The 14,851-nt window shown below is 42.9% G+C and overlaps 2 protein-coding genes across 2 annotated transcripts in view; both read right to left on the reverse strand.

The window, feature by feature from the left end:
* LOC136445076 (pikachurin-like) overlaps window positions 1–1,272 on the reverse strand; it is a 65,479-nt gene extending 64,207 nt beyond the window's left edge. Inside the window, exon 1 of the mRNA XM_066442932.1 lies at window positions 648–1,272. Coding sequence (XP_066299029.1) covers window positions 648–756 — 109 coding nt within the window. The 5' untranslated portion in view covers window positions 757–1,272. The remainder of the gene's footprint in view (window positions 1–647) is intronic.
* A 7,050-nt stretch (window positions 1,273–8,322) lies between these two features.
* Window positions 8,323–14,851, reverse strand: part of LOC136445077 (multiple PDZ domain protein-like) — a 67,933-nt gene continuing 61,404 nt past the window's right edge. Inside the window, exons 46-50 of the mRNA XM_066442933.1 lie at window positions 13,781–13,949; window positions 12,844–13,022; window positions 12,127–12,231; window positions 11,431–11,552; window positions 8,323–10,758 (exon numbers count right to left, since the gene is read on the reverse strand). Coding sequence (XP_066299030.1) covers window positions 10,488–10,758; window positions 11,431–11,552; window positions 12,127–12,231; window positions 12,844–13,022; window positions 13,781–13,949 — 846 coding nt within the window. The 3' untranslated portion in view covers window positions 8,323–10,487. The remainder of the gene's footprint in view (window positions 10,759–11,430; window positions 11,553–12,126; window positions 12,232–12,843; window positions 13,023–13,780; window positions 13,950–14,851) is intronic.

The following is a 14,851-nucleotide window of genomic DNA, read 5'->3' on the forward strand; positions in this document are numbered from 1 at the left end:
GTGGGGTAATGGACCCATCCTAACACCAGTAGCACGCTGTGACAATGGCCCGCAAATTAGCCCAGCGACACCCCCAAATTTGACCACAAAATAGGGCACAATGGCAGAGTAAACAGCGGGTGTTTAGCGGGTAGTTATTCGTAGCCAGGCGGCCCCCTGAGGAAAATAGAGACCTAGCTACTGCGGGGGAAGCTGTAACCTCAAAACCAGCCGCAAATTATAAGATGAAGCGCATGATTTAGCTACTGCTAGCGCGTGTAACGGAACATTGAACGCCCGCTGCAAAGTCTGATGTTGAGACTTCTTACAAGAAAGCGAGTGGATGAGATTTCACAAATAAAGCCCTCAAAGCCTGTGGATTTCTACAAGACTACGGGACTGTAAACTATACGCTTGAAGTCTGATTCAGTTGAGCTTCTAACCAGTCCCTAGTGCGTAGAAGTTAGGCTTAAAGTACTTCTTTTTTTCTCGTACACACAACAGACTTCAAGGCCCTTATACCGGCAAGACATAACTAACACACATCACAACATTGAACATACACAAAACCTTCATTCAACCCCCCTCCCCTATAGTCATATCTTCTCTAGATCTAGCTCTTTACCCTTGGATTATGATCTTAAAACCTCAATTTGTAAGGAACATACCTTCAGCTTCCACGCCTTGGGCACTGGCTCCTTGAAGACAGAAGAGAAGGCTGACCAAGGCGATTCCTGCGACCGTGTCGCGTCTAGAGTTGTGCGGGCTCCTCGCCATCTTTCCCCCGACTGTTCAACTCGCTTGGTCCGGTCCGGGTCGCGCTCCACGGGCGGCCTCGAGAGCAAATGTTTACGGAGTCAACCGAGAATGAAGGATGACTTGTGTGTGGACACTCGCTGGGCGATCCTCTGTCCCTCCTCAAGCCCCGAGGTCAAGCATTCAGAGCTGTGGCCCCGCTAGAGTTACCCTCAGCTCCGTCCGGAATCAGTGCAACTCCACACTGTGCAAACGAACCGATAACGTAACGGTCCCCTCAAACACACAAACACAAAAAGAGAAAGGATGTTGTAGGAGAGGAAAACTAAGCTTCTGCGTGCTTTGGTACGGGTTTAGGAGACTCTTTGAGCACTCTGGAAGGAAGTTAGCTCAGGGACAGGAACATAAACATCCTGAGAGTGAGAGGGACGGTAGGAAAATTGTTTGGAGCGTGGCCGTGTTGTCGTGATCCCCGGGCGGGCTGGCTGGAGCACACATGCACTGTCAGCTGGGTGCCACGGAGGGGGCCGGGGCAATGCACTACGCTGGGTGGCGTACAGAAAAGTATATAGAATAGTGCTTAGAGATTATAATGTGCGGAAAAGTACTTCTGGTGCTTGTTTAGATATGTAAAAATGCAGAAAAGGATGACTAGATAAAGCTTATCATAAGGCACTGTACAGTAGAATAAATCGTTGCATAACGTAACGTTACAGGATCAATGGACTACACTGTGTACGGAAAATAATGTAAAGGGATTATATCATAATGTACGGGAAAGTGCATATAATGCATGTTTAGATATGTAGGAATGCAGAAAAGAACGTTGAATTAAGGGCAGAGATTGTACATATTGATCAGAAAAATACACAAGTCGACATATTTATGTATTAAAGATGTGCAGTAACGTTATATAGTTTTTGTGCAATCACAAAAAAGATACACAAAAGAGAAGATTAACTTTACAAACTGCAACAGATGGCACGTTATGAGCAGGTAACCATACGATTACGAGAGTGCTTTGTCACTGGTCAATGAAGTCGGTGTAACAGTTTGTATTTGCCCTGTTTCGTACGTCCGTTATTGCCTCCATTAAGGCATTTGTGTTTTCGATGCGGTTTCTTGTGGGCTTGTTTGTTGATTGTGGGCACAAAAACTAGACAAGTTTATGATATTTGGATAGTGGGTAATGCTAACGTTAGGTGTAGGTAAATGAGGGGCAAAGGATTTGCGGCTTTCGTTGGAAGTGCAGTGGAACTCTATACTATAGCAAGTTGTATCTTTCTATGTTAATATTACACTGTCAAATTACTTTTTAAAACTTGCGAATGTATATCACTGAGCATAGATCTAGATCATGTTGCGTTTCAAACTAAAACCGCAAGGGCTTGAGCAACTTTTTTTGGTTGTCTCTTTTCGATACGCAACTTGATGATAGATAGAACCACATGATTTTCATTTCCATTAAAAAGTGACCGTCAAAATTTTAATGAAGTTTGACAGAAGAAACCACGCGTGCGACGGATCAAAGCAACAGTGTGAAAACTCGCACCTACATTCTAATCCACTTCGCACGACGAAACAAAAAGAAAATGAGAGAAAGGCTTGAAAATCGACACCAAACAAAGAAATCCACCGATCGCACGGACTCTCTGATATCTAAAAATAGCTCTCTCTCAACACAACACAGTCATCAGGTGATGACAGCGCTAACGCTTTGAGTACGGCAGTCGCCTATCTCAAATGACACAAAAGACATGGAACAAAGTCAAGAAACAATGTCAAGAACGCCCGAAACGTTGCCTGCGGTTTTCGCGGCACATTCTTTTCGTGTTTGCGGTTCGGCTATCACGATTTGCGTAGGTAGACTGGTGTAACTTTAACTACTGGAGTATTAGGTGTCAGACAGTCTTCATAATCGGATCGGTTTTACGTGTAATCATCTCAACACAATGGGACGATTGTAGTCAGAAAGGTGTGGTTTCATGCTAAAGCTGTCAGCTTGAATAAACTGTTAATTAAAACTGTCAAAGCTGCAGTCACCGCTGTGTCTTGTTATATCGATATCATGATGTTGTTGAGTTGATAAAGGCACTAGCTAGGAGAGCAAGGAATGAGGTCTTCACTCAGTGCTTGCCTTGTGAGAACTGATGCCGGGACCCCGTGGGTCCCAGTCCTTTATTCATAACACATGTCTGGTGTCTCTGACCACCAATGGAGAGATTCCTGTCGTTACAACTAAAACATCTTGCACCATCTAGATGTGCAGTCAGCACTCTTCCCCCTCTACATAGGATTCGTCTCGAATCCTTTAAAATATAACTTTAAAGACGTCACAAAGTACGATCGAAATATGGCAGTTAAAAACGGAGAGGTAAGGTACAATAATATAAACAGAGATGGTAAGATAAACATTGCCAGGCCATAAACGGGCACGGGTGTGACACTTCTTCCGGATTCAACGACATAGAGAGAAGCCTCAAAGACGGACTGCTGCTGTGATGATAGACAGGCGTCTGGGTACTTACTTCAAAGCACGAACATAAAACAACAAACATAAACAAGCAAAAACAGGCTTCGCTACTGACAGCAGTCAAGTACGAGCAAGTTCTACGTTAACGCAGCATGGTCAACGCAGTATCCGACATTACCCAGCTTCAGGGTGGTCGGCAAATATCAACTCACAATCATGTCACATCTAGCATAGACCGTCCCGTAGGCAAATCAGTTCTATCTAGGAAAGGCATCATGCAGTCTCAATACAAAACAATACAATATAGCGTCCACCAGGTGGATCCGTTTCCCGTAGGCTTACGAATAGTCCACCTGGCGGGTCCGTCACCCGTAGGCTCACGAACATACAAGAATACAAGACATCGTGCAATAATGGTACCTAGCTACAAGTAAACCACAAAAGTTCGAGATGTTGCACAAAGTTCAGTGGTCCGGCAGGATACGCGGAGAAGTACTTTTTCACAGTTCGGCTAGTTTTCACGGTAGAAGGTCACGCTGGTTATCACGGATGGGCAGCGACGGGTTCCGTCGTAGGGGTAGTCGGGCTGGGTCGCGATCAAGTCGGCATGGTGGGTCAGGGAGACGGCAGCGTAGTCGGCAGGACAGCGCTCACGGGGTCTTGCGCACGTGGTCGGCGGCGGGTGGCATCAGGACAGCGGCGTGCTCTGGCCTCAGCGACGGCAAGCAGGGAGTCCGGACGCCTGGCCCCGGGCATCTGGCAGACAGGGTCGGCTGGCAGGCTGGCTTGGTTAGATGGCGGCATGGAGACACGTCGGGCGAGCTGGGTCTGTGTAGTACGGCGGCAGGCTGGCTAAACGGACGGCGTGGTAGCGTGGTGAGTTGGGGCAGCTGGCTGTCGACGTGGCACGATGGCAGGCGTAGCATCGCAGCGCGGACGGAGCTTGCTTTAATAGCCGCTGGTCTCAATCGCTACCGGGCGACTCGGGCGGCATGGTAGCTGGCCAAGGCTTGCGTCGAGGCGGGTTCGGCCGTTCGAAAACGGCAACCACCGCTATGCCACCAGTGTTGAGTAAATAAAGGCACTAGCTAGGAGAGCAAGGAATGAGGTCTTCACTCAGTGCTTGCCTTGTGAGAACTGATGCCGGGACCCCGTGGGTCCCAGTCCTTTATTCATAACACATGTCTGGTGTCTCTGACCACCAATGGAGAGATTCCTGTCGTTACAACTAAAACATCTTGCACCATCTAGATGTGCAGTCAGCAATGTGGCTTAGAATCTACGCGTACATTGCAGACAAGTTGTCTCATACAGCGTTTTGCCTTACATTGTAACGGGGGCCGCCCGAACATCGCACGCGCCCGAACATCGCACGGATTTTTTACTGATCTTATTTTGCATAAGTACGCCGTGTTTGTGTCCAATGACTATGCTGATAAGGAAGGTAAATAACCCAAGTTCATGCACATAATTGTCATTTACATTCAAAACATATTCATTTCTTGTTTTGTCGAAAAGTAGTATTTTGACAATAATGATGGCAACGCTGAGTAGAGGGTCACTGCGTAGCTAGACGGCCCGGCACCTAAATATACGACCTGTGCCAAGCAGATACATAAGTCACACAGCTATCATACACATAAGAAAAATAATTTCATAAAACACTAAAGATTTGGGTCTTTAAGTGTTTGTTGAGAAGAAAACCGACCAAAGAAAAACAACGTAAACATTGCTGTCGTCTGACGACGTTGTTTTCCCGCCATTTTTTTGGGCCGCGATGGTGGCGGAACGATTCAACGCACAGTTTTGTTACGCTCTAACATGTGATTGGTACCGTCTATGAAAAGGAAACTGAATACAGAGATGGCGAAGATGTTTCCCAATAAGTAGACGGAGTATTATTGATGTAAGCGGTGTTATTTTTTCGTAATGATTTCGTAAGTCGGGCCGCATTCAATACGTACGTCGGGCCGCGTAGTAGCCTATTTCCCGTGGGAACATGAGCTGGGATGCGCTAGATATAGCCCTTCTCACATGACGTTAGAAGTGCACACAGTCAAAATTTTCCGGTCAAAAGAAAGCTAGAATATAGCAGACTTCAAGCCTTATTTACATTTCCCTAACTTCATCACCAACTTCCGAAGAGAGCAAAATTACCAAAGCGTACTAAGTTAGGCACACTATCTGGCGTAGCACTAAATCAGAAGGTACATTCGTGAAAATGTCTCACAGCGTCTTCCGCATGTAACGCGGAGCATGAAGGGCCCATGAACAGTATGAATACATTTCTTGTCCAAGTATGGTCTTTAGATGAATGTGTTCAAAATTCATTCATTAAAACCTGACCACTCTCTGGCAACCAGCAATGGAGCGCCGTGAGTTCCAGCGCGTAAAAAACGTCAGATGGTTGGGCACCCCCCGTTACCTGTTACAATTGTCGTGCAATTAACTTGGAATCGACCTTAGCAGGACCCATAAAATAGTTTAAGACGATCGAAACAAGGCAGTTGAAAACGAAGCAACAAAAATAAAACTCTTTTAACTAGTAGTAGTACTAATAATAACGTTACGGTTAACGCTATGATACCCCTCCAACCTTCCTTCAGTCGTAGCCCTTCTCTAATCACGGAGTTTTGACCTCCTTGCTCCAATAAGGCGTCTTAATCTATATACACACTCAAGAAGAGGCAGATACGATTTTCACTATATATTAGGCAAGAAATATGCATTCAAGTGGCGAGATCCTTGATCCATTGCCAGACTTAGTCGTCTTAGTGATCACAGTCAGTCTTAGAAATCACAACAATCTTTAAGCGCCAGCATGAAGGATTTGTCTTTCAATGACGCCGCACACGGGGGGTTTGTGTAACGATGGATTTAAGAGGATTAGCCTTTTCGCTAATCATCTAACAGATCTCGAGAGGGAGGATTAAGTAGTTCGTGAAATGTGCCTCTTTGTCTGCGTTTCCATATTGTCGGTTCTGCTAGCTGAACGGGTAGATGATTGTAGTTTTTAGAGATGGCTGGCGTTTTATTTTTCTTCCCAATTGCTGAAAATGGTAGCAACAATGGAAAAGAGGCACGCACAGATACATACACACACACACACACACACACACACGCACGCATGCACAAACACACGAACACACACACGCCACCTCTCCGTGTCCATCTCTTTCACGGTAATGTTTTAGCGCCTCCTATCTTCAAGCTTGCTAACTGCAGTATTGTGGACTTCATCATCCGCAAAGTTGCATGGATACGGGCTACACCAAGCAGGTTTTGTAGAATCTCATTGGGTAATCGAAATCAAAATGAGTTCGGAAAGGGGACACACAGTACATCAGGATTCGAAACACTTTTATAAAACAATATAATGGCGAAATGATTTCCCAAAATGGAGGGGCAATACACATAACAGTCGCGGGCAACCTTTACATGCACCTTGGGGCAACGTACATGTTGAGCAGGACGATTGCTAGCGTCATTTTGGCACCTCTGGGAGATCCTGCAGCAACAGCACCAAAACTTTGCCAAGTTATAACTCTGTAAGACTTTCCATTTGTAAAATACGGCGTTTAGAATGCCAGTTATTCATTTCTCTCACTCGCTGCGGTACAAGGACGCCACTATTGTTTAGCGGAGTAAAGTAGAACTGCAGCTAAGGTGTCGACGTTGTTATCTGGATGCTGATTGGTCCAATAAAATAAATGGACTAATCGGTGCAGACTAATATTTGATCTACAGGAAATATGACATCAAGTAACTTGAATGTATCCCTGCGATGAAGATTGATTGGCTATTGAGTGATGACCAATAGGTAAGTCCAATGGATTTATAACCATCATCATTAAATTTCTAATGTCTAATCTGATTGGTTGACTTAACCATGGCTTCTTTCCTAGTCAATGGCGATGCAGCATTTATTACATTAACTGCTAGGGGTCGCTCTTAAATATACCATGTAAAATCGTATTGACAATATTACTGTTGTGCCGTTCTCTACTAATCCGCTTGGTGACGCCCTTGACACGCATGGAACATTTGGCAGTTGCCCGGGTTGCAGCCATTGAATCGTTTTCTGTTGTTTGGCGGAGACAAGTAGAGAAGCTATGCAATAAAGGTAATTTTGGTGAACTTATATGCATCTGTTGCCTCTCTAACATTTCTAAATGCCTAGGGAAACGTTGTACGGTGCCATGTAACTTCTACAAATCGTTCAGACATACCAAACAACTAGCGTTGTGTTGATCCAAACTGCGGCGCTTGTGTTACCCAGTTTATCCACGATCCTGACCCGGTATCCCGTTATCGTGCTTTGGGCTGGCTCTCTTCGGTGCTCTGGGGGTTCTCTACCGCCTGGGTAAACTACGTGACTCGGTAGGAGTCTCATGCGGTTAGAGTTAGTTAGCCCTCGACAATTAACGTTGACTCGAACCGCGTAAAACTACTACCGAGTACCACTTCTTCTTCTTCTTCATCCGGGCGGCCGAGTACTCCTTGCGCCCCGAAGAGAGCCCGTCCAATCCTCGATAGACTGGATACCCGGTTAAGTCACTGTTAGGACCTTTTACTGCCCGAGAATACAAAAGGCAGACCACAGAAATCGTGATAACCGACATACTAGAATTCTGTGCAAGCGTTTGACATATAGGGGACGCCATTGATGAAATTCAGGCGCAAAACGTCACCGAGTTAGGTGAGCTATAATTTGAGGTTTTTCCTTTTTTGTTAACCTTCGGGATCGGTGGCAACTTCGCACGAGCAGAGTCCCGTAGCGACACGCGGTACGTAAAGTTTTCGCCCTAATTTTGGAAATCAGAGGCAGCAGACTTCACCCCCTTACCGATATTGCTGTGCTACCCCCCCCCCCCCCCAATAGCTGTACTTAGTATGTATGGCAACTACATTGTGTATGTTGAAATCACACACACTCACAGACACACACACACATGCGTATATACATTTGCATACATACGGACACACACACACACACATACGTACACACAGACACGCACACACACAGGCGTACACACAGGCAAATACAGACACACACAAAGAAACCAAATAACACTACACTTCCTTAGGGTTAAGAAAAAAGGAAAAACCTCAAATTGTAATTATCAAGTTCTTTATTGGAAGCCTTTATTGACAACTGCTGAATACTGTTTGTTACCATTTTGCTATTGTTGTTACAAAATTACGAAAACTAGCTTCAAACTACATGCAGTTCCGTCTTCAATAAAATCATGAAGATGAAGATTCTAGCATCTAACGTTACTGTCTTCTAAAGAGGGATTACTGCTAAATACCTAAGCATACAACTTACTTCACTGTGGTTACACATCATTTGCATATCTTTTGTTCTTGGAAATGTACATCTCATTATAACACTATTGTTGTAATACTCAAGTAATGGAAATAACTTTAACACATGATATCATATGAGGGCCGGATTATAAGCAGTAAGTGAAGACAAACTATATCAAGAATTATAGAGAGCATTACTTGACATCTTCTGGAGTGTAGTCTTAAATATATGGAATCTACCGGTATATTGTATCTTTCTAGCTAACATAGCAGGCTTTTTGTCAGGGCTTTAATTGGACTACCATGTGCTGTTTTTATGTCGTACATTCTGTTCTGATTGTTTCTGGCACAATCAAAAAACATAATCAGCCAAAGAAAAGCCCAGTCAAAAAGCCTGCTAAGGTAGCTTGAATGTGTCTTTCACTGTAGATGAAATCTTGTACTCATTTGTGATCCAGTCTTTATAATCAATGAAGAAAACAGAAACATAGAACTTATACATCAACCACTACAAGTACATTCAAGTTTTAACTTATAACATAATGATTGTATTGCAAATGAAGCTCTGGTTAAAATAGTCTTATCCTTAAGAAATTAGGTAAACACTGGTTAACAATTGCAAACATGCTACTCCATTTCCAATCCTTGTTACACACAAACTTCCGCTGAAACTAATTATGGCACTTAGAATTCCTTGTACATGCTCACTTAGAGAAAAGTGCTTCTAGCAAGATGACTTCAACTAGTGTCCCCATCTTGGAATCTATCGTGCAAACAATTGAAACTATTCTCCTATTTTCTACTGATATGTCTAAAACACTAGAACTTCACTTATACTTTTTGCTACAGGCTGCATTCATCCAAACATACTTTTCCTACAACTTAACAGAATAATGTTGCTGTATTCAGTTAATACTTAATCATAGGTTAGTTACCACACAGTATCAGATTTCTGGAGAAACACACTTTCCAAGTTTGAAGAATTACATACATCTTTTTCCATACAGGACATAAACATTTACATCATCTGCCGATTCATAACAAATTAACACCTTGGCATCCTGTATGAAAAGTAGCTGCTATCATAACAGAATAACATAATCTAGTCTATGGAATAGATTATTATAGAATGGTATTATAGGAAAGACTTACTGTAGTGAAAAATGAAGTCTTCTGATTTTTTCAGAAATCGAAAGAGAAAATTAATAAATTATTACCATATGGTGTAGTATTAAAATTATTGGAGGCTACTACATGACATCTTTTGAGTAATTCGAGTAATGCAAAAAGAAACATACTTTTATAGGAATGTTTAACTCCAGCAGATAAGTTTAAATTTGTTCAAGACTTGCAATGTCCTTTTAACCTTCTCCCTGCTGCCTAACTCTGTAACCAATAAGGAATTGGGTGCCAAATGGCTACCTCAGAGTGCTAAGGTTTAAGATCCCAACACATGCCATATAGATGAGAAATGTTAAGTTTGAAGTGTTATAATAATGTTTGTAATGTTTCCTTGCCTAATCAAACTCACATGTCAAGTTGGCACAAGTTTTGGAAGCATCAAGCTCCCATCAAAACTATCACATTATTTGTTTGTATACATGTACTTATAAATGGTATATTTGATCACTATAGCATTACTGTAAATGTATGTAAAATTCTACTGCACAAATACATGGAATTCACTTATGTTGTTAATTTGATACTAGGGTGAATTTTAAAAAATGACAACAACTTCCGTTCAGTGCATAGTCAAATTCTGTATCACAATATTCAATTTGAAAGTGCTTCTCAAAAGCTTTTTCTTTTCAAAAAGAAGAAAATTAATCTATTGTGTTCTGCTGTTGGCACTCATATTGTAGCTTAGATTCACAACTCTCTTAAATACGTTTATTGAAGAGAAAGTGCAAATTTTGATCATTTCACCTTCTTAAAGCACTGGCGACCTTTCCTCCTCCTTCCCTGCATCTTAAGTCAGGACCGTCAGCACAATCTTCCCCTTGGACTTCTTTAAGATGGACACCGCTTCCTCGTGAGTCACTCCTTCCAGAGGTTCGTTGTTCACCGCCACAATCTGGTCCCCACGTTTAAGACGGCCGTCTTCCGCCGCCGCGCCCTTGGCGAACACGGTCTTGACGTAGATCGGAAGGTCGCCGTGCGGGCTGCCATGACCCCCCACGATGCTGAAGCCAAGCCCGTCGGGACCGCGCTCCAACTCTATGGTCTTGTACTGGGTCGGGCTGGAATCATCAGAAAACAAACTTTAATTGTATATTGTCATCATGCTATATGTCTACATCCATTAAGCAGTCTGCCTATACATTTCTATGTGAATAGACCTACTAGTATTTGGTTCTTCCTAATGTACATACATGTACAATGCTGACTGAATGGTAAGTACACTACACTACTGGTTATGCTGCAGTTCTTCAAAAGGGACTCAAAGGCCACCCAAATTCATTTCCTAGGTTCCTAGATATCTCAAAACTGGGATGAAAACTTGGATCAGAAAATAACTCCAACCTTACGTTTGATCTGTATTATATTATCAGTATTCGATTTTTCGTTATATAGTTGTTCATTATGTTTATTTCATCATTTTTATACCTTTGTTCGTTATTTATCATATCACTCTTGTAATCGACATTTGTTAAGATAAAAGGAGGAGGGCTTCTATAAGCCTTGCAGGCTTCTTTCCTCCTCCTGCACATTCTTTTGTACTTTCAATTAATTCATTATTGTTTTTGTTTTTGCTTTTATGTGCAAATAAATAAAACAAAACAAACAAAAAACAAGGTGCAGGCTTTCCCATTAGACTCCTTAAAGCTAAATTCACTAAAGATTTGGAAGCCAACAACTTGAAGGTAAATCTATGTGTCCTCATCAGTCTAAAACATAAGATGTAGCCTCACCCTCCCAGGTCGTCGTTGAAATTGAGCGGTGACGATGATTCGGCGCTGGTTGCCACGACGCTGGCGACGCTTGGAGCGGCATCTCCTCCCGCCATGTTGGCCAACTCATCGCCCTGGGAAACCTGGAATAAACAATAACAAACTTAACATTCTAAGTGAAAATTTATCAATTCTTTTCTGTTTTCTTTAACCACCATGGTATCTTTTTCAGCATGTGTTAGCATAGAGAGATTCTGTAATATACACAAACAACACATGCAAAGCACCTTCCTTCACTCATTCCAGTTCCAGTTATTACACCTTCTTTTTTCCTCTTTAATGTAACCGCACACCAAATACCATAACAATCCATCCATAGCTTCTATATGTTAGAAACAAACCCATGATATAACAAATAAACTAGAGTTAAATATTTGTGCTACATATACTTCAGGTTTGCTATGTTAGTTTAGCGATTACGGGGTCTTTTTATGAATATGAATTGGTATTGAGTTTTTCTTTTTGTTTGAGTTGAATGTGGGATAGTTGTGTGCCCATTTGTTGAAAATAGAACGCTAGCGACCCAAAGAAAAACATCCCTCCCAATAAAATGGTATGGCTACCCTGCGACATCATAAAATCAAGATGGCGGCCACCACACATGCCAACGGATCCAACCTGTAAACCTGTGATAAACCTTCTTGGTAAAGATCTCACCTCCAGCGTGACCCTCCCTGTAGTCTGCATCAGCATGTTGACCGCCTGTGCATGAGTCACCCCCTCTAGGGGCTGTCCATTAATGCTCAGGATGCGGTCTCCAACCTGGGAGGTGGAATGCAACATCAGATATAAGTAATAGGAAAGATGCCATGTCTTCGATCTGCTGAGAAGAACTTGAAGCCTGACTACGAGTAATGAATTTACTGCAAAATATTGTTATCAAACATAGTAGGAGCCTGTCTCATTCTCCTCTTCAATAGCTACATTGTAGCTTTAACCAAAAACTGGAGATATGAACAGCTTTGACTTTATTTGGACCCCCAATTAGCTGGACATTTCTGCTAGCTATTCTTCCTGTGGTCCTACACAAATTGTAGTACATCAATACAAAACCATATGATAGACAGGGAAAGCTTAGGTGCGATAGGTCATTTGGTGTGACAAAACTGCTGTAAGGTGCCTGCAAAGTTCCTATTAGGCCACACCAATTTAATGTCTTGGTTGACGGATTTTTATTTTCAAAAAAAAAAAAATTTGAAAAAAAAAATCATGAAAACAGAAGACTCATGATTTTTTTTTCTAAATTTTTTTTGGGGGAAAATAAGAATCCGTTAACCAAGAAATTAAATTGGTGTGGCCTTAGTTACACAAAATGGCAGTTACATTTCAGTTGACCAATCAGATACAGAACCTGATACAAAAATGACGTCTCACCCTGAGTTTCTGCGTCTGCGCCGCCACGCCGTTGGCCTGCACCATGGCGATGAAGATGGGGACGTCCCCCAGGGGGCTCCCCACACCCCCAGCGATGCTCACCCCCAGGGAGTCCTGCGGCCCCTTGTACATCTCCACCATCCGGACCCCGTCCATGGGGAGGTCAGCTGAGTCTGCGACTGGAGAGAGAAGGAAAGTCGTTACCAGTTCTTTAAGATTGAGATGAAAGAGTGTCACTATCAAAAACTACATCTCGCTTCAAAAGTTTGTTTGAAAGTTGAATCCATTGATTCTTAAGAGATGGAAGTTTGTTTTCAGTTTACTTTCAACTATGATTTGCAATTTTTTCAGCACTGTACTCGTTTCTGTAGAATTTATGCTGGTTAAATGTTTGCTTCAGTATTTCTGTAGAAAGTGGCCTCCCGGAAGAATAGTGATGTACAAGTAAATGTAAATCATTAAATCAACAGAAGATCATGATTTGAAATCATGTGGATGTTATACTGTATGTTAGATGGCATCCAACACCAGCAACACTGCCTGGGTGACCTGTGTATTCTCTCTCTATCCAATTTAACATCTTTCATTCCCCATCATATGGGGGTTGGACGTGCTTGCACATGGATGGAGAGCCCGTGAACTCTTTATCTAGTGCAAGTCTTTTTTGTAGCAAGAGTTTTTACGGCTGGATGCCCTTCCTAACGCCAACCCAAACCCTACTGTTGGGCTTAGGACATGGGAAATATGTGTTAAGTGCCTTTCCCTAGGACACAACGTCTGGGTGCATGTCCGGACATGTCTGGGTACACCCCTGGGGATTGAACCTGGGTCTCATTGGTTCATAGCCGGATGCTCTGCCACTATGCCACACAGACGCCACAATTGCTGTGTTATAATTTCAATAAAATGAAAATGATGCATAAAAAACATAGCCTACCCCCAGCCACCCTCCTGGGCCCTGTGATGATGCCGGCCCGGTCCATGCTGCCTGTGGACCCAGCCTGGGGGTGGGATAGGCTGCTGGAGCTGGCCATGGAGGTCCTGCGAGAGGCCTGGGAGCTAGCCTTCAGCCGCCCTATGGTCAGGACTACCGTCCCTTGGGCAGTCTGGAAAAAAACAAACCAAAGATTACAACATAAACAAGTGATGAATGTAATGAATAATTATGTATTATACTATTAGATAACAACAATGCAGGAACTGGCCATGGAGGTCCTGCGAGAGGCCTGGGAACTAGCCTTCAGCCGCCCTGTGGTCAGGACTACCGTCCCCTGGGCAGTCTGGTAAATACAAACCAAAGATTACAACATAAACACTGAGTAATGAATAATTATGTAATACTATTAGATAACAACAATGCAGGAACTGGCCATGGAGGTCCTCCGGGAGGCCTGGGAGCTAGCCTTCAGCCGCCCTATGGTCAGGACTACCGTACCCTGGGCAGTCTGGAAAAACAGATTTCAACATTAATAAACATGATGATACTAAAAAGATAACCATGGTGGAGCTGGCCATGGAGGTCCTGCGTGACGCCTGGGAGCTAGCCTTCAGCCGCCCTATGGTCAGGACTACCGTGCCTTGGGCAGTCTGGAAAAAACAGATTTCAACATTAATAAACATAATTAACTAGAGTTCCACGACCTCATACCTTCGCCGACTGATGTTAGCCTTTTCGAGTGAATGCTTATCACTCAGTATGTAAATAAGGTCCTCGATTGCATGAATTTCAAGTGATCCTTTTCTCTACACAAAACACAGCATTAAAGTAAAATCTTAGAAAAGAGGGCCATTGTAGCATTTCCTCATATATTATGTAAATGAGGCCATCATGATTTATGTCTGATAACATCCACATTTGATTATCTCCCAAACGCCACAAGAATGAAATCCCATCATTTACCACTCTGGAATATTATATTACTATACATAATTATAGTATTTTGTCATAAATTATGCAAATTAGGTATTCGTTTGCATAATTGATATCTATCAATATTCCTCTCTTTCT

This window comes from Branchiostoma lanceolatum, chromosome 11 (genome assembly GCF_035083965.1).
Source record: "Branchiostoma lanceolatum isolate klBraLanc5 chromosome 11, klBraLanc5.hap2, whole genome shotgun sequence".
Classification (NCBI taxonomy): Eukaryota; Metazoa; Chordata; class Leptocardii; order Amphioxiformes; family Branchiostomatidae; genus Branchiostoma; species Branchiostoma lanceolatum.